This window comes from Rana temporaria, chromosome 4, assembly GCF_905171775.1.
Source record: "Rana temporaria chromosome 4, aRanTem1.1, whole genome shotgun sequence".
Lineage (NCBI taxonomy): Eukaryota > Metazoa > Chordata > Amphibia > Anura > Ranidae > Rana > Rana temporaria.
In genome coordinates, this window is record NC_053492.1 from 32,648,427 (window position 1) to 32,674,948 (window position 26,522).

Genomic DNA, 26,522 nt, shown 5'->3' on the forward strand with positions numbered 1-26,522 from the left:
AACAGGACCAGTGCGTTCTGAAGCTCCAGCCTTAGAGCTGTAAAAACGCGCAAAAACGCTACCGCTGCGTTTTTGAGCTCCAGCTCAAAAAAAATAAAATAAAAAAACAGGCGGTTTTAAGCTGTAAAAAAGGCAAAAAAAAGTGTCTGTAAAAACGTCCATGGAAATGAAGCCTAAGGGTTAGGAGTGTTAAGCTGGCCGTTCCCTAGTAGGAATTTTAGTATAGAAAAATTGAAAAAATACCCCCCCGGTTGGACTTTAAGGGCGAACTAGAACTGTATATTATAAAAAAAAATCAATAATTTATTGGTATACAATTTTTTTTTTTTTTAAATGCATGTTTGTATTGTCAAACGTATCATCAGATTGTACAGTACAACGTATGAATAAAATATTATGCTAGTAACGAGCTACATGAATTCCAATTGCAATTAATATCTCCTTTAGGCTGACATGTTTCGGACGATTTGTCCCTTCTTCAGGGACATTGGAGAAGTTGATGTCGATATATTCTGAAAAAGAGCAAAACAATCGTTTTAAACGGGCATCCAGAGCTGCGTCTACAAATGTCCACACCAAAACATACTGTACTGTACAATCTGATGATATGTTTGACAATACAATCATGTATTTTAAAAAAAAAATTGACTTTTTTTTATACCGTATATCTCTAGTTCGCCCTTAAAGTCCCACCGGGGGGTAATTTTTTTTCATTTTTGGTTTTCTATACTAAACAATATTTTGGGATGTTGGCAACGCTCAAGTGAGAATTTATTATTCTCCATGGTGGTTTTTCCCCTATAATCTAGTAGACATTTTAAAGCTCTTGTTTTCGCCATGTATGTTTTTTTTTGTTTTTTCAATGGTTAGTGGTTCAAACTTATGTTCATAAACCATGATGACAAGAAAATGTGAAGGTGCAGGATTGAATTCTTTCACTCAAATTAAATTCTAACCATGAATGTGTGTTTTTTCTTTTTTTTTTTTTCGTGCACGCAAAAAATTTACATATTGTAATGTGCGTGTTATAGACCCAAAAAGAAACCTGTTTAATACATCTGGGATTTAATTTAAGTAGCGGGTCTAGATGGCGTTTTAAGGTTTTCAAACAAAATGAGTGGACTCAATGATCGAAAAGATGGTACAGTGGAACCTCGGATTGCGAGTAACGCGGTTAACGAGCGTTTCGCAATACGAGCACTGTGTATTTTGAAAAACTCTAACTCAGTTTGCGAGTGTTGTCTCGCAAAACAAGCAGGATTCAGGCCAAAGCGGTGTGTGCAGTACCACGTTTGGCCTGAGGTGGGGGGCGCCAGATCCGATCCGTGCCGTTGGTAATGCTCGGAAATACTCCGTTCCTGAGCCTTTCTGAGGTTTGCCAAGGTCAGTCGAGCTGTCCTCGGGCCCTTCCGGCTGTTTCCGAGGCTCTCTGGCGCCCCCAACCTCTGGCCACATGCGGTATTGCATGCCATTGAAGTCAATGCGGAACAAATTATTTTAGTTTCCATTGACTTCAATGGGGAAGCTCGTTTTGATATTCGAGTACTTTGGATTACGAGCATTCGCCTGGAAAGGATTATGCTCGTAATCCGACGTTCCACCGTATGTCTTTCTCAAACTATATTTCAGAATTTCCATTTGATGAATATTTACGGACGTACGGCTAGCATAAGGTTCGGGCCTTCACATGTAAACTGGCTGGTCTTCTCTTGTGGACCTCTTTATTGTCCAAGGATTCCTCTAATGACCTGTTCTAATTGACTTTTCCTGGAGTTTCTATTCTGTTAACCACATCATGTTGTTGGTCTCTTTCTTCTTTTTTTAGGTAGTTATGAAGTTCAAACGGTTTTGGTGGGTTTTTGTCTTTTCAGCCACTAGCTGGTTCAGATAGATGTTTTCTTTGGTGGTGTCTTCCCCCTTTGTGGTGATCTCTTTTCTCTTGGTGAGCTCTTGGGCATTTTTGGCCATTGGTAAATATCCCCTGCCAATTCCCAGACTTTATCTACTCTGGTTCAGGTTCTGGCACTGGTCCTTCAGGTAGTCCTGGGCTGTAGTTGGTTCCTAATACCTTCTTAGGCCTTTCTGTGGTTGCTCCAACTGGAGTATTCTTGTCACTTTGACACTGCTTTGAGGATAGATTGGAGTAATTGGGTAGGTCTGGTAGACAAGGGGTTTCTCAGTGGCTTTGTATTATGAGACCGGGTTTTGTAACCCAACTTGACCAATCATGCCATTGTTCTAAACCAGTGGTCTTCAAACTCTGGCAGGGTGTGTCCTTTGGCTTGCCTTTATCTGGTTGTTGGGGGACAATTCCACCAACTGCCAAGATCAATGGGGCACTCACTGTTCCTTCCATTCAAACCAATGATGGGGCATTGTTCATGTCCACTGAGGCCAGGGCATTTTCTGCTCCCACTGGTCACAGTCCGGCCCCCTGAAAGTCTGAAGGCAAAGTAAACTGGCCCTTGTTTAGGTTTGGAGACCCCTGTTCTAAATGGACAGTTATAACCCTTTACTATAGTTTTACTCCATCCATCATCATTGCTTTGTCTTATTGAAACAGACCAAATATTTTCCTTGTGGACACTTGAAGTATCTCCATGTTGACGCCCTTCTAAAGAGGCATTTAAATGAAGCAGCAAACTCTATCATTTAGAATTGGTGGCCTTAAAGGGGTTGTAAAGCTTTGTGGTTTTTCACCTAAATGCATCCTATGCATTAAGGTGAAAAAACACATTGCACTCTCCGGCCCCCCCAGCCCCCATTTTACTTACCTGAGCCCCAAATCTCTGTGGGCGCGATCCTGCATTGTTCTCTCAATATCTGAACGGCTCCTCATTAGACAGATTGATAGCATTGCAGCCATTGGCTCCCGTTGCTGTCAATCAAATCCAGTGACCCGGGCTGAGTCATACACTAGGCGGCTATGCATGCCGAGTGTATAACACAGGAGCGCGCCCACAAGGTAACCCCCCCCCCCCCTCGGGAGAGAGCTTTCCAGAGGGGGTTAGCTCTTGCAGGGAGGAGCTGAGAGAGCCATCGTGAGAAGAGGACGTTTGGGGCCACTCTGTGCAAAACTGCACAGTGAAGGTAAGTATGACGTGTCTGTTATTTCTAGAAAAAAAATTAACCTTAAGGCCCCTTTAACACTTAATCGACTTGTCCCGCGATTTGTGATGGCAAAGTAGCATTACAAGTCATCTCCCATAATTTCCAATGACAACCTTTCATATTAGTATGACTTCAAGTCGTTCCGACTTCAAAGTAGTCCCTGCACTACTTTGGTCCGATTTCGATGCCTTTTACACAAGCATTCCCTGAAATCGCAGCTGCGAATCGCGCAACTTTGATGTCGCAATAGTGTGAAAGGGGCCTTAGTGTCCCTTTTTTAAGCATCACGTCACTTGTCCAATCATGACACCTCTTGCTAGGTCTGCAGAGGTAGAAGAAGCCAGGAGGTGATTTAGACACTTCTGTAATATTTTTGGGTGGACAGCCTCTTGCAAAGATTTTTCTATGTAGACTGTAATTCTTCACCTGTAATCGGGGCCGGCCTTAGGTGTTCAGGCTCCCTGTGCAAGCTAATCCTGTGGCGCCCCTCATTTTCACCCCTCGTCCCCTGGTCACCTTCGGTGGACGGTGCGGCTTTGCATTTAAAAAATGGCGCCGCCCGGCGCTTAGACGCCACTGCGCATGCGTCGTCTGCCCGAGAATAGCCGAACGTTTTCTGGCTTTCCCGTGCAGCGGCGGCGCATGCGCAGTGTGTCTGTCGGGGGCCGGCAGCAGCCATTTTTTTTGGGTACCGCAACCGATGCGTTGCTCTTCACCCAGTCCCAGGGAGACCTGGCTGTGTCTGCTGCTGTGACTCATAGGAGTCGGACTCCTGTGATGATCATGTGAGTAACTGACTGCGACTCACATTCTGCAAGCTGTGATGGCTGCACGGCGCCCCTGTTGCCCGTGGCGCCCTGTGCGGCCGCACAGCTCGCACACCCCAAAGGCCGGCCCTGCCTGTAATATCTATATTTTAACATTTATCCAACACTGCATTTATTTCAAGTACCATCTTATTAATATCTGTTATAACTACGGTATTTAATTACAGTTTTTTGGGGGCTGATGAGCTGTTGGTGACCACACAGCAAGTGTATTAGTCCGGGGATTTGACATTTTATATTTTAACATTTATCCAACACTGCATTTGTTTCAAGTACTATCTTAATATATGGTTTAATTACGGTATTTATTTTGTTGGGGCTGGTGAGCTGTTGGTGCCGACACAGCAAGTGTATCAGTCCGGGGATTTGAAATTGTTGCTCTTCTATCTGTAGGGCGCTTCCGAGACGGATCAGATTGATTCTGATTGGTCAGCACGTGACTGCTTTGACCAATTAGTATTGTTCTGGTGCGTCTCGGAAGCCAAGAAATTGCTAAAAGAAGCATGTTCTCATCGTTGCATGTCTTTTTTTCCAAGAGCAGGAACAGCCCAGATATTTGCCTCGCTGTTACAGCAGTTCATGTGGTCTACGTGTCATCCTTCGGTTTATTACCTGGGAGGGTCGGCAGCATTTGCAGGGACATGCCAGCAAGCTGTAGTAAGTGGTAGACGAAATTGGGCACATTGCTAGCTATAATTACCTCATTAATGACCATCCTAAGAATCTTTTTACCCAAAACTGGTACTGTATTTTTGTTTTCGTTTGGTGCTGGCGAGTTGAGTGACCCACCTTCCTATTGTATCTCTCGGAAGACGACTGTGAAATTTTTCTTTCCGGATTTGTTGGCTGTGCCCATTCTGTGACATCACAAGGCCAAGTTGAAGAGCTTCTCTTCTTCTCTCTTGGCCTCCAAAGAGTTTACCCATAAAGGCTTTGAAGGAGGCAGCGGGACTTTTACCCCTAATTTAAAATATCAGTTGTGGGTTTACTATAATATTTTAGAAGTATTAACAGTAGCTGCACAGATATAAGCAAATCTTTATTCTTGTGCCTATTGCTGGATTCCTGCTTTTTGTCATGTTGGTTGATGCCAATTTGTATATATTTAGAATTGTTGTGCCTTTGTATACTACAGATGTGTGTGTTCTGATGTTACTATTGTACAGGTGCAATCATAAGACCAATGAGAATAATTTATTGAGAAATCTATTCTACGTAGTAATGTTATAAAAAAAAAAATGATTAATATTTTATGTACAAGAACTAGTTTATAAAATAATTTTAAAGAGTTTTGTACTTTTTATCAGTGAAGAAGAAAAATCCCTCTGCTGAGCTAATGGGGGTCCAAAAGGGGCAATTTCTGAGGACCAGCTGTTTTCTGGCTAAGTTGATTGGTAACCGAGAGAACCAAAAATGTCCCTTCACATGTAGACTGATGCCACGTACACACGGTCGGAATTTCCGACAACAAATGTTTAATGTGAGCTTGTTGTCGAAAAATCCGACCGTGTGTAGGCTCCATCGGACATTTGCTGTCAGAATTTCCGACAACACATGTTTGAGAGCTGGTTCTCAATTTTTCCAATTTTGTCTGTATGCAATTCCGACGCACAAAAATCCTACGTATGCTCGGAATCAATTCGACGCATGCTCTGAATCATTAAACTTAATTTTTCTCGGCTCGTTGTAGTGTTGTACGTGACTGCGTTCTTGTCGATCGGAATTTTCGACAACATTTGTGTGACCGTGTGTATGCAAGACAAGTTTGAGCCAACATTCCGTCGGAAAAAAATTCACGGTTTTGTTGTTGGAAATTCCGATCGTGTGTATGCGACATTAAAGCATAAGTTCACTAAAGGAAAAAAGGTAAAAAATTAAATGTGAATCTATTTTTTTGTCGGAAGCCTACAGAGCATTGCACCCCCAATCAGCAGATCGAGATGGCAATGTGAGGCTCCTGCAGACATTCGGCACAGATGTCTTCCCATATAGCCAGACAAGTCTAAGAAGAATCTATGAGCTACAAGAGACATTTGTTGTTTTAGGCGTTACCTTGATTGTATGGTAGGATCTTCTTGTGTAAGGCCAAAGAAGAAAATGGGAGACATCTTTAATGGTGCGCCAGTCCCTTGCACTTGGTTCCTGTGTGCAGACCCCTTTAATACTATGGTCTGAGGCTATATGCAGGGAACTGCCTGTGTTGGACCCCTCAAATATCTGATTTTGAGGCTGTTTACAAGTACGGTAGCTACCTGTGTAATGCCCTTCAATACTGGGTTCTTAAGCTACCCGTGAGGACCCCTTTAATACAAGGTTCTGAAGTTTTGTATAAAACTGTAGACACCTCCAATACTGGGTTCTGAATTTGTGTACAAGGAGCTGCTAGTGTACATACCTCCAATACTGGGTTCTGGGACTGTGTTATGAGAAAATGCTTGTGTGGTCCCTTGCAACACGGAGTTCAGTGGTGGACCACAATGAGCTGCTTTTGTACGCCCCTCCAATGCCAGATTCTGAGGTTGTTTTCAAAGAGTTGCCTGCGTACACACCTGCAATACCGGGTTCTGAGGCGGTGTTACAAGAAACTGCTTGGGTGGACGGACTCCTCCGATACAGGGTTCTAAGTGGGCTCACAATGGGCTGCCTTTGTACCCCCTTCTAATACCAGGTTGTAAGGTTGTGTACAAAGTGCTGCCTATGTTCAAGGACCTCTCCAATACAGGGTTCTTCAATACTGGGTTTTCAAAACTTCTAGATACACTCTGGGTTCTCAATACTCTGGGTTCTTCGAAACTGGGTTCTCAATACTCGTAGACCTCTCCAATGCAGTGTTCTGAGGTTGTGTACAATGAGCTGCTTATTGCTTCTTTTGCGATCCAAAGACTGGATAAAATGTTTCCTTAGAAAGGCTGGGCAGCTTTTACCTAGTCTCCGTTAATTGTGCGAGATCCAGATATGGCGCCCCTTGTTATGCATAGCAGATTCTGTTTTTGTTCTCTCCTCAAGAAAGCTGTAGCATTACAACTTTTTTAGATATAAAAATAAATAACATTTTCTGTACCTAAAGGGATCTTGTCAGAATAACACCACAGGAGCTGCCATTATTGACTCACCCTTGACGGTACGTCCTCCAGTGCTGTCATCCCTGCATGTGCGTAGGTGTCCTCAGCCCTAGTATTTACATGCTCTTTAAAGGCCGGAGACTGATCAAGTAGTAAAGGTAAGAATGTATAGGACAGTTGTCGAACATGTGCTTTCAAAAACAATTCAACCTTGGCGGTGGTCACATTTTTGACCTACAGGGTTCCTTTTCTATATGGCCTGTTCTTCCTGGTTCTGTGATTTTTCCCTGGAAAGCCTCGGCTTCCATTATAGCCAATCTAAAGTGGGAATCTGCAAAAGACACATTTCCCTTTTGATGGAAAAGGCTTGGTCTATGGCGAACGAGGCTATAAAAAAAAATAAGATGGTTGGATTGAGTAAGCTGAGAAATTTTGATTGGAATTATGATGCTTTATGAACCGAGGTGATGAGTAGAGCAGTGTTTCCCAACTCCAGTCCTCAAGGCACACCAACAGGTCATGTTTTCAGGCTTTCCATTATTTTGCACAGGTGATTTGATCAGTTTCACTGCCTTAGTAATTACCACAGCCGTTTCATCTGAGGGAAATCCTGAAAACATGACCTGTTGGTGTGCCTTGAGGACTGGAGTTGGGAAACACTGGAGTAGAGGACCTTTGCTTGCCACCCCCTACTAAGCTGATTAGGTAGATGGGGCTCCCAAGTTTTCAGAACCTGAACAAACACTAAAATTCGTATTGGTGTACACTCCGTTAAGCCGCATATATACGCACAAGACTGCTCAGTGACCCATGTTGGGTTGCACCAACGCATTTTCATGTCTTTTAAGTTTCTACTCTGGGGTATAAGTGATAAAGTATAAGTGTGCCTGTCGTAACTGGAAATGTATTCTGTGTTCCAGTCTCCAAAAAAGTATCTGCCATTTATATATTTTTTGCCTGCTTTGCTGAGGGTCTCCGAGATGTTCAATGCTTTATTTCACAGTCTGGATTATTTATGTTCATAAAACTATACGACACCCAGAGCAAGTCTGGAGCCATCTTTTAGTGGTGTGGTGGAGCGAGGACTATAGGAGGGAAGTTGGTGCTTTATCTGCACCTTCTACATCTAGCTATGACTAGGTGGGATGGCCTCTTAGTGTTTTTATGTTCTACAAATAAAATAAAACAATGTTTTATGAATTGGAGAAGTATAAAAGCCCAGTCTATTGATTCTTTAGAACAGTGGTCTCCAAACTGCGGCTCAGGGGCTGGATGTGTCCTTTTACTTGCCTTTATCAGGCCCTTGGGACACTGTGCCTCCCACTAATACAAGGCACTATTCCGTCTACACCAGCAATTGAGCACAATTCCTGTCACTGATACCAACCATAAGGCACTTATCCTACCAGTGACCTCAACAATGGGGCACGATTCTTCCCACTGACACCGGTGATGGGGCACTATTTTTTCCCCTAATACCAACAATGGGGGAATTTTCCTCCCACTGATACCAATGATGGGCCATTCTTTACTCCAATTGACGCCAGGGCATTTTCCACCCACACTGGCCACAGTCTTGCCCCCTCAAAGTCAGGAGGAAAGTAAACTGGCCCTTTGTTCAGAAAGTTTGGAGGCCCCTGCTTTAGAATATGGTGGCATTACTTGTCTGATACACTTGATGCATCACCAATGGTACCAAGATGGCCCACTCCACCAGTTCCTCAGTCTGCTCTGGGATAATGAATTGCACTGAAATCTGCCAAATGATGTTATACATTTTTGTATATGTAATTTTTTTTTCCTAAAATGTATAAAAAAATAAATCTATGTCCTGCCATGATTTATAAATAAAGAAATGTTAAAACAAATGGAAATAAAAAAATAATAAAAAAAACGAGAAATAAATTAAATTGGAGTCTGGTGTAATGGTTTTTGGCACCTCCGGAAGATTTTACCCCTTCATGACCAGGCTTTTTTTTTTTCATTTTTTTTTTTTTTTGATACTGCACTGCATTACTTTAACAATTGTGCAGTTGTACGACACTGTTACATTTTATTTGGTATGTCCTTTGTCCTTTTTTTTTTTCTCCCACAAATAGTTTTCTTTTGGTGGTACCGTATATACTCGAATATAAGCCGAGGCACCTCATTTTAACCACAAAAAACTCGGAAAACGTATTGACTCGAGTATAAGCCTAGGGTGAGAAATGTAGCAGCTACTGCAAGTGGGAAAAGAGGGTCAACAATGCCCATCTGCATGCCTCTCTGTGCCCGTCTCCCTGCCGCCTCATGTACCTTGATCTCTAGAACACCAGCGCTGTGACATGCAGTCAGTCTAGTCGGCAGCCGTGCAGTGTAACTAAGCCCCGCCTCCCCCTCATCCGTGACGGAAAACTGATTCCGTTTTTCCCAGCAGTGAGTCAGTGTCCCGCCTCTCACAGGCGAGGACAAGAAGGAGACAGGGCTTTGTTAAGCTGCATTCACACCCGAGCATAGAGTTTTGCGGCGTTTTTTGCCGCGACAAATCGCGGCGTTTTTTACCGCAATTTTTTACAGGTCCAATGTAAAACGCCCAAATTCGAGCGACAAGAAAGGGTCCAGAACTTGTTTGAGCTTCAGGCGTTCGGCGTCAGGTGTTTTGGAGTGGAGATGTGAACCATCTCCATAGAGAATAATGTATTTTTTCCCCTCTCGCGTTTTGGGGCGTCGTGCTTCAGGCGACAAAACGCTCAGGTGTGAATGCAGCCTAACTCTGCACGGCCGTCAACTAGCATGTCACAGCGCCGGGAGATCAGGCACATGAGGCTGCAGATGAACACAGTGAGTATAAGCTGAGGGGGGCATTTTCAGCCCAACAAAAAAAAATCGGCTTATCCTCGAGTATATACGGTATTTGATCACCTCCTGCGGTTATTTTTTGACCTATAAACAAAATAACGAATTCTTACGTTCTGCTATAAAACATATCCAATACAAATTAAAAAAATTAAAGTCAAATGTCTTATCAATTTAGGCGAATAATCCGTTCTGCTTCATACTTTTGGATTAAAAAAAAAATCCAGATAAGTGTATATTGGTTTGTACAAAAGTTTTATAGCATCTACAAACTATGGGATAGATTTATGGATTTTTTTTTTTTTTTTTTTTACTGGTAATGGTGGCCATCAGCGAGGTCTAGCGGGACTGCGACATTTTTTGGGGACCAGTGACGCTAAAACAGTGATCAGTGCTAAAAATATGCATGGTCACTATACTAATGACACTGGCAGGGAAGGGGTTAACATCAGGATCAGCGATCGGGTCACAGAGCTGAAGTACAGGGAGCGATAAGTGTAAACAAACCTCTCCCTGTGCTTCCTAGTCAGACTGTCACTGATCATCTGTTCCCACCATCAGTGACGTGACACGCCAAGCCACGCCCCCACACAGTCAGAATCACTCATTAGGTCACACTTAAGTGCCCCCTACAGGTTAACCCCTTCACTGCCAGTGTCATTTTCACAGTATCAGTGCATTTTTATAGCACTGATCGCTGTAAAAATGACAATGGTCCCAAAATAGTGTCAAAAGTATCTGATGTGTCCACCATAATGTCAGTCACGATAAAAAAAATCACTGATCGCTGCTATTACTAGTAAAAAAAAAAGAAATTTAATATAAATGCCACAAAACTATCCCCTATTTTGTAGACGCTATAACTTTTGCGCAAACCGCTTATTGCGATTTTTATTTTATTTTTTTATTTTTTTTACCAAAAACATGTAGAATACATATCGGCCTAAATTGTGGGGAAATGTTTTATATATATATATATATATATATATATATATATATATATATATATATATATATATATATATATATATATATATATATATATATATATATATATATATAATTTTGTGTGTGTGTGTTTTTGGGGGATATTTGTTATGGCAAAAAGTAACAAATATTGTATTTTTTTCCAAATTGTCGCTCTATTTTTGTTTATACCACAAAAAATAAAAACCGCAGAGGTGATCAAATACCACCAAAAGAAAACTCTATGGGGAAAAAAAGCAGGCCAATTTTGTTTGGGAGCCACGTTGCATGACTGCGCAATTGTCGGTTAAAGCGACGCAGTGCCGAATCGCAAAAACTGGCCAGGTCCTTTACCTGCCTAAAGGTCCGGGTTTAGAGTGGTTAAAGCGACGCAGTGCCAAATCGCAAGATGGGGCCTGGTCCTTTAGCAACAAAATGGTTCGGGGCTTAAGTGGTTAAAATGCTAGTAAAATCCTATAATCCACTCTATTACAGTAGTATATAATGTACAATGTGTGTGTGTGTGTGTTTCTGTAATATAAATGCGGGGAAGAGAGCTCCGGCGGGTCACAGAAGCGCAGATTGGCGCTATAACGAAGGTATTTGGCACAATTATATTACAGAAAAACACATTGTACAGTATATACTACTGTAATAGAGTGGATTATAGGATTTCACAAGCATTTTAACTCAGTTCACATTGGGGATTCCTGTCAGGCGGGGGGGGGAGAGAAAACAAGCACATTACATGGTAAGACCTACCCCGAAAATAAGCCCTACCATGTCTTTTTTTTTTTTATGAATATAAGACCCAGGCATATTTTCGGGGAACACGGTAGTTATCAAGATCATCAAATTGAAACATGAATGTAGTTTCTGCTTGAATGTGTTTTTCCTGCGGCTCCTTTTTTTTTTTTCTCCCCCCCCCCCCCCCCCCATATAGCAGCTCTGCTTTGCTACCCCCTTGCAGCGTTCTGTGTGTAGGACATACTAGTGCCAAGGTGGGGCATCGGAGAATCCTTCCTGAATGATGCATAATCCTGTGCTGGTATCTCCTGTCTCATGGTATGCACAAAACTATTCATTTACCCAGCCAAATTATTTCTTGGTAAAGACACAACTCTAGGCCTGTTATTCCAAGAATGTAAAACAAGGAGTCTTTCATGTGTCAGAGAGCTGGAGGAACAACTTGGGATATGCAGAGAAAGGGAAATTTTATTTTATTTTCAGCATTTCTTCCTTGTGTCCTTTAGACAGGTCCCCTTGACTCCCCATCCGTTCACTCCCATCCCAAATTAATCATTTCTTAACCACTTCAGCCCGGAAGAATTAGCTGCCCAATGACCGGGCCATTTTTTGCGATTCGGCACTGCGTCGCTTTAACTGACAATTGTGCGATGTGGCTCCTAAACAAAATTGATGTCCTTCTTTTATTTTTTTTCCACAAATAGAGCTTTCTTTTGGTGGTATTTGATCACCTCTGCGGTTTTTATTTTTTGCGCTATAAAAGAGTATAAATGTTGGAAAAAAAATGCAATATTTTTAACTTTTTGCTATAATATCCCTCAAAAAATATATAAATAAAAATGTAGGTAAACATAAAAAAAACGCTGTATGAAAACATGCCCCTAAAAGGCCCTGTTCACATCTTGCTATTTGGGATCGTGGGCAGAATTGCTGCGATTATGTCCACGATCCCAAATCGCATGGTAAACGCAGCACAACCCTGATGAATGTGTTTGGGGTGCCATTATCCTTCAATGGCACCCCAAATGCGATGCGATTCTGCTGTGACAGGATTTCGTAGTAAACCGTGCCTTCACAAATCATGTGAAGCTTGTCGCCCGAAAAGGAGCAGGAGCAACACAGTATTTTGTGATTTTTTTTTTTTTTTTTTTTTACAATGTCAAAATCGCGTAGCAGGAACACTAAAAATGTATTTAAAACAAAAATATTTGTAAAACATTTTTTTTTTTTTTTTAAATATAATTAAAACCTAACCATCCCAAGCTAAAAAAAACTACCACCATTGCGGGGCTACTAGAGCCAACAAGGGCCTCTCAATAAGAATTTATTTCACACAACAATATAAAACCATATAGGCAGGGTTCGATGAAATCTGGGCGCCAGGTCGCAATTGTGACTAGAATAAGCGACCTGGCGCCTGGGGAAGGAAGCATATGCCTGCAAAGCCACGCCCGGGGTGCATGGAGACATAGGATACCACATCCTGTGTCTCCGTGTGCCCCCGCCGGTAATTGAGGCCGCGGCCTTCTGCAGGCCTATGCTTCCTTCTGTGATCTGGTGCCCGTTGGCATGACAAGACAACCAGCAATGCTAAAGGAGCTTCCCCTGTGTTTTCACTGCCATCTCCTTCCCTCTAATTAGAACCCCCGAAACATTATATTTATATATATATATATATATATATATATATATATATATATATATATATATATATATATATATAAAAAAAAATTTATTATTCTAACACCCTAGAGAATAAAATGGCGGTTGTTGCAATACTTTCTGTCTCACTGTATTTGCGCAGCGGTCTTACAAGCGCACTTTTTTTGGTAAAACCGAGTAAATTAATACCCAACATGTCACGCTTCAAAATTGCGTCCACTCGTGGAATGGCGACAAATTTTTACCCTTGAAAATCTCCATAGGCGACGTTTAAAAAAATGTATACAGGTTGCAAGTTTTGAGTTGCAGAGGAGGTCTAGGGTTAGAATTATTGCTCTCGCTCTACCATTCGCGGCGATACCTCACGTGTGGTTTGAACACTGCTTTCATATTATTGCGTATGCTTCTGTGCGTGAGCTCGGCGGGACGGGGTGCGTTTTGGCTCCTAACTTTTTTTTTTTTAGCTGGCTCCTAGATTCCAAGCAAATTTGCCAAACCCTGATATAGGTATATCTATATTCTTAAATATAAAGCTAAAAACAAAGGGCCAGATTCACAGAATAGATACGATGGCGTATCTCCTGATACACCGTCGTATCTCTTGTCGTATCTATGCGTCTGATTCATAGAATCAGTTCCGCATAGATAGCCCTAAGATCCGACAGGTGTAATTGACTTACACCGTCGGATCTTAGGATGCAATAATTTGGCCGCCGCTGGGGGGAGTTCGCGTCGTATTCCAGCGTCGGGTATGCAAATGAGGTTTTTACGGCGATCCACGAAGGTTTTCGCGTTCGTTGCAAGTATTTTTTTCCCGTCGCAAAGTTAAGCAATGTTTTTCATTGCTTAACTTTACACCAGCCATGTTAAAGTATGGCCGTCGTGCCTGCGTCGAATTCGATTTTTTTTTTTTCCCCGGCATAAGTACGTTACGCACGTCGCGATTCACAAACACGTCGGGCTGCCGTAATTTCGCGCAAAGCTTGTTGGGAAAATTGCGAACGGAGCATGTGCAGAATGTCCGGTGCGGGAGCGTGCCTAATTTAAATGGTACACGCCCCATTTGAATTGGGCGGGCTTGTGCCGGACAACTTTACGTTACACCGCCGCAAGTTTACAGGTAAGTGCTTTGAGGATCAGGCACTTACACTGAAAACTTGCGGCGGTGTAACGTAAACGGGTTACGTTACGCCACCGCATTTATTCGTGAATCTGGCCCAAAGTCTGCACTTAGCGCAAAAGAAAAAAAAAAAAAAATATTCAAATACAAATGGTCACAGCTGCATTTAATAGGCCCCTAAATACTAATCCTCAAAAACAATTGTAAAGTATAGTTATGCTGTGTCTTTAAATATGTGTAAATCAACAAAAATAAATGATATTACCAAAAGTATTGGGACACCTGCCTTTACATGCACATGAAATTTTAATGGCATCCCAGTCTTAGTCCGTAGTAGTAATAAGTCCATATGCCACAGGTCCACCAATATGCGATGTATTCAATGGTGCTACAATATGATAAGCATGCAGGAAAAACCTCCACCAATGGAAGAAATGGCCGCTCACCTCACAGAATGGACCCTTTAATTACAGAGGGTCATATATGCTTTCCCTCATAGGTTGTAATGACGTGTCAACGGTAAATTGAATCTGACAAACAAACCCTGAAATGTCCCTTCTTAGATAAGCGATACCAATTTCAATGTACCAGGTACAGGGAACCACAACTCCAGAGCCACGTTGATCATGTGAATAAAAATAACTTGTATAGTGCTCTCTGCAAGACAAACTTTTATTTTCTTAAAAACAGAGTCAAAATGTACAAAGCTGGCACTGTGACCCAGTGCCTGGTATTCCAGCGTGTTTGTACACAAAGGCAGCGATGGCCGCGGGTGACGTCACGTGATTTCAGTCCGTACACGTTACGTCCCAGTGGGCAGGACTTCGTCAGAGGATGTGGAAATTACGTGAACACCCGGTTTATATAGCATGAGAAGATTGCCATGGCTCCCGAGAGCCGCATCACCTATGCAGAAGGGATCACAGAAGTGTCCCCATACATCTCATTACAGCTAAAAAGGAACCTGCTGCCATAATGGCAAGAGGAAAAACCCTGCTTTGGCAAAAATATTTCAGAATTGAAAATTACAATAACCAAATTTCCTTATGTTCACAGAACAACAGAAAATAGGTTAATGAACACATATACTGTAATTAATTTAAAAAAAACGCAGATCACCGCCATTACTAGTGAAAAAATTTAAATAAATAAAAACACCATATAAATGGCATAAATCTTTCCCATGGTTAAACGCTATGGCCCGGATTCACATACATTGGCGCATATTTATGCCGGCGTAGCGCAGAGCGCCAAGCACAGTATTCACAAAGCACTCGCCCCCAAATCTACGCTGGGTTTCCTCGGCGTAAGCCAGCGTAGGTGGAAGTGGGCGTGAGCCATGCTAATGAGGCGTGACCCCATGTAAATGATGGACTGAGCGTCATAAAAATACGAATAACGTACGTCGCATGCGCCGTCCCGTGGCCGCATCCCAGTGCGCATGCGCAAAATCACGTCGAAACAGCTGCCTAAGATACATCTAATCTATGCCTACGACGTGAACGGAACCTACGCCCAGCCCTATTCACGTACTAATACGTAAACGACGGCTGTTCCCTGGTCCATACCTTTGCATGAGTTGCGCCTCATAGATGGGGAATAACTATACGCCGGACGTAAGCCTTACGCAAACCGCGTATATTATGCGCCGGGCGCAACTACGTTCGTGAATCGACGTATCTCCCTCACTTGCATATTTGCAATGAGGTGGCCAGCGTAAATATGCGCCCACGAAACGCCGGCGTAGGAAAGTTATGTCGGTCGGATGAAGCCTATTTTCAGGCGTATCGAGTTCTGTGGGCATGGCGCACAGATACGACGGCGCATACTTACGCGGCGTATATCGAGATACGTCGGCGTAAGTGCTTTGTGAATCCTGGCCTATAACTTATGCGCAAACCAATCATTTTACGTTAATTGCAATTTTTTTTTTACCAAAAATATGTAAAAGAATACATATCGGCCTAAACCCAGTAAAAAAATGTTGTTGTTTTTTTTAAATATATATATATTTATTATAACAAAAAGTAAAAGATATTGTGCTTTTTTTCAAAATTGTTGCTCTTTTTTTTGTTTATAGCGCAAAAAATAAAAACCGCAAAGGTGATCAAATACCACCAAAATAAATCTCTATTTGTGGGGGAAAAAAATGTTGTTTGGGTACAGCGTCGCAGGACCGTGAAATTGTCAGTTTAAGCGACGTAGTGTCGTATCGCAAAAAATGGCCTGGTCATTGTGCAGCCAAATCTTCCTGGGGCTGAATCGGTTAACATGTTCTCCTATGCGGACATGTAAAGGCCTCAAAGTTCTACCAATGTACTGCAACCCACAGTCGCACTCTAGCATGTAAACCACTCCAACAGTGTCACATGTGATCAACTGTTGGATGGTGTAATCTTTATTGGTGGCTGATGCTAAAAACATTTTCCGCTTTTTAATATTTACCTTGGAGTACTTACAGGAAGTGCATCGTCCACAGGCATAAAAGCCACCCAAAAATGAAAATAATCTATTTTCTGAAAGAATTGGAGGATTTAAAACACTTGGTGCTAAACGATCCCTTAGTGATGGAGCTTTCTTATAGATAAATTGTGGCCGTGCTGGTAACGCCAGGCCCAAAACGTTGTCTTGTTTAAGAATGGACCAATTCAGAAACACATTTTTTAGGTCAGGCACTGATGTTCAATGAGAAGGCCAAAGGTGTTCTATCAGGTTGAGCCCAGGACTCTTTGCAGGCCAGTCAAGTTTCTCCAGCCCAAACTCGCTCATCCATGTCTTTATGGACCTTGCCTTGTGCACTGGTCCAAATCGTTTGGAGGAGGGGGATTATGGTGTGGGGTTGTCTTTCAGGGGTTGGGCTTGGCCCCTTAGGTCCAGTGAAGGGGAACTCTTAAGGCATCAGAATACCAAGACATTTTGGACAATGTCTGTTTGAAATACACTTGGGAATCACAGGGCACATCAGCAGGGGCTCAGTACAATCGCCTCTCCTCTGCCATGTAAGGTAATAAAATCCGAAGTGTCGTTCGGAACAGAGCGGTCCAATCTCTTAGTAACAATGCATATTATAACAATATAAAACCATATAGGTATATTTACAGTAAATGCTTGTGGTGGTTTTGTTATAACGTACTGTATCTACTCCTCTGGATTCATAGGAGTTTTTCTTTTGAAGGCCTCCAACTTGGGGCGTGGTGTGAAAATTAAATTGATCCAAGAAAAACCATCACAATCTCTGTATAAGACATGGACAGTGTCCTAGTAAAGCTGGGTCTGGTCTAAATACATTTATTTGTACATCTTTATTTTTATTTATTTTATCTGACAGTTTACAAGGTGCAAAAAAAAACAAAAAACCCTAATTCCATGGTGGGTAGAAGATCTGGGATGGACTGTGGGAGACTCTGGAGACCAGCAGCTCATAGGAATTCTCTAGCTTTTCAGTAATGACCAGGGGTGCTCACCATATTATCTTGGATCTTTCTCTTCAGTCTTTTCCTGGGGTGCATCCAGCAGTTAATTCACATTCTATGGCTTCAGCATACAGACGGGCCCTCATGGGCCACTTCTAGAAGACAAAGGAAAATAAAGGGAAGAAACTGCGTAATACTTATCCATAAAAGTTTGGTTTTAGCTGACACTTTATATGGATCACCTAGGCCAGTGGTCTCCAAACTGCGTCCCGTTGCTTTCTTTTATCTGTCCCTTGGGGCACTACTGTATTTCATCCACTGATACCAACAACGAGGCATAATTACCCTCACTGACACCAATGAAGGGACACAATTCCTCCCAAAGAAGGGGCACATTTCCTCCCAAAGAAGGGGCACAACTCTTCCCAATCAGACCAATGATAGGGTACTATTCCTCCCAATGATGCCAACAATGGAGTATGATTCCTCCCCCTGATACCAATGATGAGGCACAATTGCTCCCAATGAAAGAGATGGGGCATTTTTGTTTCCCCACTAACTGCGGGACCTTGTCTACTCCCAATGGCCACAGGCCAGCTCACCTAAAGTCTGAAGGACAGTAAACTGGCCCTTTGTTTAGAAAGTTTGGAGACCCCTGACCTAGACCTAAATGCTTTCTGGCTTATCCTATCTATTCACTGTTTCCTAAAGTCCAATTCCAGAGGGCCCCTTTACACAACCTTGTGGGCCTCTACTGGCAGTCATTTTGCCTGTTTTTTTTACACTTACCTTTTTCAAATGTCTTTAGGACTGTTCACATGAAGTAGTAGGGTCCTCTTCGACCCTTTTCAAGGCATCGGTGTTGAAAACAGCACCGCCCTCTGCATAATCACACTAAGAATGAGAGATATTTTGGTAAATGCCACTGAAGAGGCAGGTCCAGGACTCCCTGCACTCACAGTATGTCCTCACCTTATCGCAAGAGTGATGCTAGAAGTCATTAAATCTGGAAGACCCAAAACCTCTTGCGGCAGAGAAGAGGTTTTTCAGAAGACTGCTACAATTTTTCTCCACAAATCTTCTGTCTACATGACCCAGTCTAAGCTGCACATATTTTCTCTCAACTGACATCCTGAGAGTGAGTACAAATAGAAAAATCGAAAACCTCCGTACATACAATCCTATACTCACAGTTTATCCGGAGGAAGGCAGAAAAAAAAACAATAAAGCATGATCCAATTTTCTCCAGCAATAAAAATTCCTTCCTGATCCCTCAACAAGCAATCGGATATTCCCTGGATCAACTTTACCTTTAAAAATAGGATTTTTTGTACTCACTGTAAAATCCTTTTCTCTGTCATCCATGGATGGACACAGCTCCTTAAATCTTGACATGTGGGTTATGTTCCTGTTCATAGGAGAGGACTAGGCAGAACATGTTAGTAATCTTAAAACATGTAACTTTAACAGAGTTGAACAGCGCCGCCCAGGGGGCGGTCCCTCCGCTCATAACCCCTCACCCTACAGCATGCAGCTCAGTTCGTCAAAAAGCAGTACAAACTTAAAAAGGAGGGGTGGGTGCTGTGTCCGTCCATGGATGACAGAGAAAAAGATTTTACGGAACGGAGCCGTAGCAGGCAACCTCCTTGGGATGCCACGGCCGAGGACACAAGGATGGAAGTACAATGTCCTTGTTTAGGTGAAAAGCCGAAACTACCTTAGGAAAGAAAAAGGGCTTTGGACGCAATATCGCTTTATCCTTATGGAGGACCAAGTAAGGTGACCTGCAAGACAAGGCTTCCAATTCAGAAACCCTTCTGATGGATGTAATGGCAACAAGAAAAGTAACTTTCTAAGAAAGCAATAGGAGAATAATCTCCCTGATATTCTCAAAGGGAGGTTCCTGAACCCCCGAGAGCACCACAGAGGAAGCGGTGGTCTAATCTGGTGAATCACGTGTCGGACCCCCTGTACAAACATACTAACCAGTGAGTGAGCCACCAGGGGCCACTGGAAGAAGACAGCCAAGGCTGAAATCTGCCCCTTTAGTGCTTAGGCAAGTTTCTGATCCACTCCGTGCTGTAAGAACAGCAGGGTCCGAGAAACCAAATAGTCCCGTGGACGCCAAGCCATCTCTTCACACATAGAGATGTATGCCTTCCAGGTGCGATGGTAGATCTTCCGGGAAGAAGATTTCTGGGTCATAAACATGGTGGAGATTACCGAATCCGACAAACCACGGTCCCTTAGTACCTGGCTTTCAATAGCCATGCCGTTAAAGCCAGCGACTGTAAAGCAGAATGAAGTATGGGACCTTTGGCAGATGCCAGGGAGGGTCTGCTACCAGCCTCACAAGGTTGGCGTACCAGGGGCGCTGGGGCCAGTCTGGGGCGATTAGAATCACCGGAATCCCCTCAGCCTCCACTCTGCGGAGCAGATGAGGAAGCAATTTCATTGGGGGAAAGGCATAAATTAGTCGAATACTGACCCCATGGAGCCACCAACGCGTCTGCCCAGGGATCGCTTGACCTGGCCACAAACCTGGACACCTTGCGATTGAGTCGAGAGGCCATGAGATCCACATCTGGCGTGCCCCATTTTCAACAAAGGTGTTAAAAAACCTCCAGATGTAACGACCATTCCCCTTGGACCAGCATCTGGCGACTTAGACCGCCCAGAATGTAAACAGCCGATAGAGCCAGTATGCTCCTTTCAGCCCATCTTAGGATGTGAGCGACCTCCGACTCTGCGGCCAAGCTCCATGTTCCTCCCTGATGGTTGACCGCCGTTGTGTTGTCCAACTGAAGTCTCTGCGACCACTTGGAGAGGCACAGTCTGATCGCTCGTAGTTCGAGGACATTGATCAGTAGGAGAGATTCTTCCGAAGTCCAGCGGCCCTGGGTCGACTGAACCCCCCAGACTCCCCCCCCCCCCCCAACCAGTCAGGCTGGCGTCCGTCGGGATCACAGTCCAGTGGAAAGGAAGGAAAGACTTCCCGGACTGAATTGCCGGGGATGTCAGCCATCAAGTCAGAGAGGCCCTGACTAGGTGACTTACCTGAATCTGATGATCTAGAGACCATAGGGATTTGTTCCATTTGGACAGAATCTCCCTCTGCAGCACCCGAGTATGGGATTGGGCATACGGTACTGCCTCAAAGGAGGCTACCATGAGGCCCAGGACTCTCATACAGAAACGGAGAGACGACCATTTGCGGAATGTTACGACCTCACTGCAGCCTGGAGCGTCTGCAACTTCTCCGGAGGCAAAAAAACTCTCGCCTCCGATGAGTCTAGAATCGGCCCCAGGTATTCTAGATGCTGAGTCGGCACTAACACTGACTTCTGGAGGTTCAGTATCCATCCAAAGTCTTGTAGAGTCTGACTGGCTATAGACATGTCCTCCTCTAATTCTGTGCTGGAAGGAGCTCTCAGAAGAAGATCGTCTAAGTAACCTACGACAGCAATGCCTCGCTGTCTCAGAAATGCGAGAATCGGGGCGATCACCTTGGTGAAAACTCATGGTGCTGACGCTAGGCCAAAGTGGAGAGCCACAAATTGATAGTGGTCCTCCCCGACCGCGAAACGCAGGAACCTCTGGTGCCTGTCGCATATGGGGACATGCAAGTACGTGTCCTTGATGTCCAGGGACGTCAGAAAGTCCCCGGGATGGGGCGCAGCTACCACCGAGCAAATCAATTCCATCCTGAATTTCTGAACCTTTACAAAGGCATTGAGGGCCTTGAGGTCTAGGCTTGGACGAACGCCATCCTTCTTTGGGACCACAAACAGATTTGAGTAGAATCCCTGAAACCTGTCCTGTGGTGGTACAGGTATGATTACCCCGCACCTTAAGTCTTGAACTGCCCCAGTCAGGGCAGTCCGACGAGACGGTAGGAGAGGAAGATTTGAGGGAAAGAATCTGTTTGGACAAGAAAGAAACTCGTTCTTGTACCCTGAAGAGACCACTTTGCAAACCCACTTGTCGGAAAGCAGGGAGGTCCAGTGAGCTGTGAACCTGCAAAGACGTCCCCCCACCCAAGTATAAGGTGGGGGCAAAACTTCATGCGGAAGCAGTTTTGTTTGCGGGCTTGGATTGCTTGCGCACCCAGGGACGCTTCTGTCCCCCAGTTGAGCCTTTTTCGGCTTGGGAGGGTCTGCTAGCGGGCAGGCCCTTTACTCTTGGTGGACTGAGGTAGAAGTGTGCTCTTACCTCCAGTGACATCCTTAATAATGTCATCCAGTGAGGCACCAAAGAGCCTCCCACCTTTGAGAGGCAAATCTGTCAGCGCTTTCTTAGAAGCTTAGTCAGCGGACCAGCATTTCAGCCATATCAGGTGGTGCAAGACCACCGCGGATACAGAGGCCCTGCACCTGCTGGTCGGCCAGTGTCACAATTTCTTGTGGGAGCTGATGCTCCTCAACTGCCTGGTGCAAAAGTTTAGCCCATTCAATGAGAATCTGAGACACCAAAGTGGCAGCCACTAACGGCCGCAACGTTGACCCCAGCATGGCGTACACGGTCCGAGTCACCGATTCGGATCTCCTATCAGTAGGGTCCTTAAAAGCAGGGGTCCCCTCTACCGGGACAGTGATTACCTTGTTCAACCTTGGTACCGGGGGGTCAACTACAGGGGGAGAAACCCTTTGAAAACAGCCTTTTGAAAAAATGGGCAACGGACCGCCATGCACTGAGGGGCCATAAAGGACCTCTGCGGCCGTTCCCATTCCTTATCTATGAATCTGTCAAAGAAATCAACATAAGAAAAAACCTTTACAGAGCGGGTCGGTTTGTGCGACCCAAAAGGGACTCACGCCCCAGTGGATGTCCCAGCAGTATCTTCAAGCTTAAGGGTGTGCCTTACTGCATTGATAAGTGCTCCCACAAGTGCTCTGTCCTGCACTGACCCGGACTAGGAGTCCTCCTCAGTGCCTGGACGGTCCTGGTCCACATCCTCTGACACCTCAGAACAGGGGTCCTGAGCTGCAGCCAGGCCTGAGTCCGAGTATTCCCCAGGAGAGCGCGGGGGGGGGGCGCTTTTTTGCCCGCATGCCACTTCCACCCAGGCAACACATTACTTCAGGACTGCCGTCAAATTGTCCATGGCTGCTTCAGACTCCATTCCGACCCACTGACAGTCCTTAGGGACTAAGTCAAGACACTTCCTCCCAAAAGACACACCACCCCCACAGAGAGCGCACCCCGACACCTCCACAGCCCCCAACTGGGATACGGAGACCCTTACAGGTACACCCCGCCGACGCAGCAGGTCCTGCCATGGGGAGGAGGAAAGAGGGGGGACAGAGAGAGGTAAGGGGGCACAGGGGACCCCCTAATGACCCTCCAGGAAGCCCAGCTGTTCCAAACTGACAAAACAGGAGGAACTGTACTTACCCGTCCATGCGTGGACATTGCTGGTGCGTTCCAGACAGACTCACCGCCGGACATACGGAGTGTCTGTCGGCCATGGCCCACTGTGACTGAACCTCGAGTAGGTCAGTCATATGTGGGCCCCGGAGTAAAAAACTCACCAACCACCCCTGGAGCAAACGGGGAATGTCGTGGCCGACCCAGCTCTCAGCTAAGGTCTGCTCACGCTCGAAGGCTGGACTGGGGAGACTACCAGGATCTATAATATCCAGCTTGTCGCCCAGCCGGCACTTGATAGAAGATCTCAGGATCAAAAAATAAAATAATAAAATAGTAAAAATTTCTGTAGGACTCTAGGCCCAAGGGGGAGTAAGGTCCATCTCCTCTACTAGGCTGAAAAAAACTGAGCTGCATGCTGCAGGGTGAGGGGTTAAAATCAGAGGGACCGCCCCCTGGGCGGGGCTGTTCAACTCTGTTAAAGTTACATGTTTTAAGATAACTAACATGTTCTGCCTAGTCCTCTCCTATGAACAGGAACATAACCCACATGTCAAGATTTAAGGAGCTGTGTCCATCCATGAACGAAAAGAGAAATATTAGTATACAATATACATAGTTAATCTTTTTAAAAAAGGACACAAGTCCATCCAGTTCCACCAACAGAAAAAAAACACACAAAAAAATACACACACACACAATGGTGGACCATGCCAGTGCAATTTGTGTTGGCACGGCCAAGGGCAGATTTACCGCAAGGCAAACAAGGCATTTGGCTTAGGTAGCTAAGGTAGCTTAGGCATTTTTCAGGCACTGCCCCCCAGGCAGAAGGGCACTACGAGCAGTGGCATTGCTATGGGGGTGCGGACCACCAGGGGCGATCGCGGACTGACCGTTCGGTGACAGGGTAGAAAAGCAGGTGGCAGTAGTGGCTGCAGCCTCCGGTCCCGGAAGTAGCTCACGTGGCAAAGCAGGTCCAAAAACTAGGCTGTGATCATGCTACAGCAGTACATACAGCTGGTAAAAAGGAGGCAGTGGACTGCAGGAAGGTGAGCGACTGGTGTTGTTTTGTTGGGGGGGGGGGGGGGAATGGGAGAACCTCCTGCTGTAGTATGGGGGAAATAGGGGAGCCACCCTCTCTCTCTCTCATCCCCACCTCTGAATAGGAAAAGGCAGAGCCTAAATAGGAAGGGGTGGATTTTACAGATGAAGGGGTGGATCTTAAACAGGAAGGGGTGGGACAAATTCAGATGAGGGCACCTTAGTCTTGCCTAGGGCAGCACAAAACCAAAATACACCACTCGGCATAGCCATATGTGATAGAGCAGAAATGCAGGAGCACACTTACCATCCTATGACAGAAAGTGCCTAAACAAGGCTCCTTATGTCAGGATTATTTTAGTACCACAAATACTTTATTTGAAAAGGAATACATATAGATGGGCCCAAGGACCTAGGAGATCGCAGAAGTGTAACAAAAGAAACCAACAATAACTATTCTGTGCGAACAGTACGCATCTTAATATGAATACCTAGATTTCCCATCTGTTTCTGAAGACAGCGGTAGGAGTGAGTGCTTTAACATTTTATCCAATATTTCGAATCTTATTGAAGAAACATAACCCAAGTAATAACTACAGATGGCTGTCAGGATTATTTTAATAAAACCTGCAAATTTTAAAAAGATTGAAAACAACTACCTGATAATGCTTACTGTGTCAAGGTTTTAGTGATTTGATTTAGGTCTACTTTAAAATAAAGAAAATAAAGAAATAGTATAACAAATTAAATAGTAATAATATAAATATATATATAAATACTGTGGGCCAGATTCATAAAAGAGATACGACGGTCGTATCTATGCGCCTGATTCATAGAATCAGGTTACGCATAGATCTCCCTAAGATCCGACAGGTGTACAGTAAGTGACTTACACCTTTGGATCTTTAGGCTGCAATTCTAGGCCGGCCGCTAGGTGGCGATTCCATTGCGGTCGGCGTAGAATATGCAAATGAGTCGTTACGCCGATTCACGAACGTACGCTTGCCCGTCGCAGTAAATTTACGCCGTTTGCGTACGAGATATGCGGCGTAAAGATAAAGCTGCCCTCTAGGTGGTCTAGCCAATGTTAAGTATGGCCGTCGTTCCTGCGTCGAAATTTGAAATTTAACGTCGTTTGCGTAAGTCGTCCGTGAATGCCACTTAAATGTCCTCAGCATAACAGAACAAGTCAATTAAAATGTGACTAACTCCCTCTAATGACAAGAAAGACTTTAAGTTATCTGTCTCTTGTAAATGGTTTCACTTGCACCTGTTTCCAGAGATAGCTAAGCTGGGAAAAAAAATCATTCAACCTAGGAGGAAAGCCCTTTAAGGTGGCATGATGGATTGAATTTGTTTTACACAATAAACCCTTTGTTCATATTACCTTCATAGGATGCAGGTACCCAGGACCCCTTCCAGACAGAGCACTGTTTCCATCATGATCCAACGTTTGAGTGAGGTGGGCTATGTAGCTGGTGGCCAGGACCAGGACATCCAGCTTAGACAATTTGGTGTCTGGTGGGACAGAGGGCAGGGCGGCCTGAAGGGACAAGAAGGCCTCCCGAAGGGTGCGGACCCTGTTCCTCTCCCGGGCATTGTTCTCTGGAGTCTTCTTCCCTGAAACTGCCCCACCATGGGACTTAGTGGGAGACGCAACCTGTAAAAGACAACATGTATATATATATATATATATATATATATATATATATATATATATATATATATATATATATATATATATTACTAGATATACTAACTCTTGCAATGTTCATTGAATACAATTATCCAAAAAATATTAATTTAGTTTAAAGTGAAACTCTTTCAGTGAAGTGGTGAAGGGCTAGAACACCAGTCACCAGTGGCATCGCTAGGGGGTGGCTATTGGGGCCGTAGCCCCGAATCTGGGGCCCATAGCCCAGAGTCTCTTGCCGCAGGGTCCCTGCCTAACCAGTGGGTCATGGCTGTGGCGGGCGGGCAGGCGGGCTGCATTAGAGGCGGATGAGAGGAGAGAGGTAAGCAGGTGGACAAGCAGAGATGACATCATCTCCACATCACCGCTCTGCCGCCCTCACAGCCGGGCCTCTTCAATGTGGGAAAGATGTGTGTTGGGGAGCAGAGAGAGATGACATCATCTCTCACTGCCCGCCACACATCAGCACTCTTCCGTCCTCACAGCGATGGTGCTCATTTTGTCAGAACACGGACTTCTTCAATGTCGAAGGTGCGGCTGGGAGCAGAGAGATGACATCATCTCTGCCTGCCCGCCCCACATCACCGCTCTCCCGCCCTCACAGCCGGGCCTCTTCAATGTGGGAAAGATGTGTGTTGGGGAGCAGAGAGAGATAAAATCATCTCTCACTGCCCGCCA

The 26,522-nt window shown here is 44.5% G+C and overlaps 1 protein-coding gene across 2 annotated transcripts in view; it reads right to left on the bottom strand.

Moving 5' to 3' along the window:
• Positions 1-337: 337 nt before the first annotated feature.
• The window catches only part of LOC120936090 (transcription factor 23-like), a 29,288-nt gene continuing 3,103 nt past the window's right edge, over positions 338-26,522 (bottom strand). The window contains exons 2-4 of one of the 2 annotated variants that reach the window (XM_040348204.1): positions 25,539-25,811; positions 17,795-17,898; positions 338-512 (exon numbers count right to left, since the gene is read on the bottom strand). In XM_040348204.1, the coding sequence (XP_040204138.1) occupies positions 17,818-17,898; positions 25,539-25,811 (354 nt within the window). In that variant the 3' untranslated portion in view covers positions 338-512; positions 17,795-17,817. Of the gene's footprint in view, positions 513-17,613; positions 17,899-25,538; positions 25,812-26,522 lie in introns of those variants that run through there. The other variant, XM_040348203.1, reaches the window with a different exon arrangement.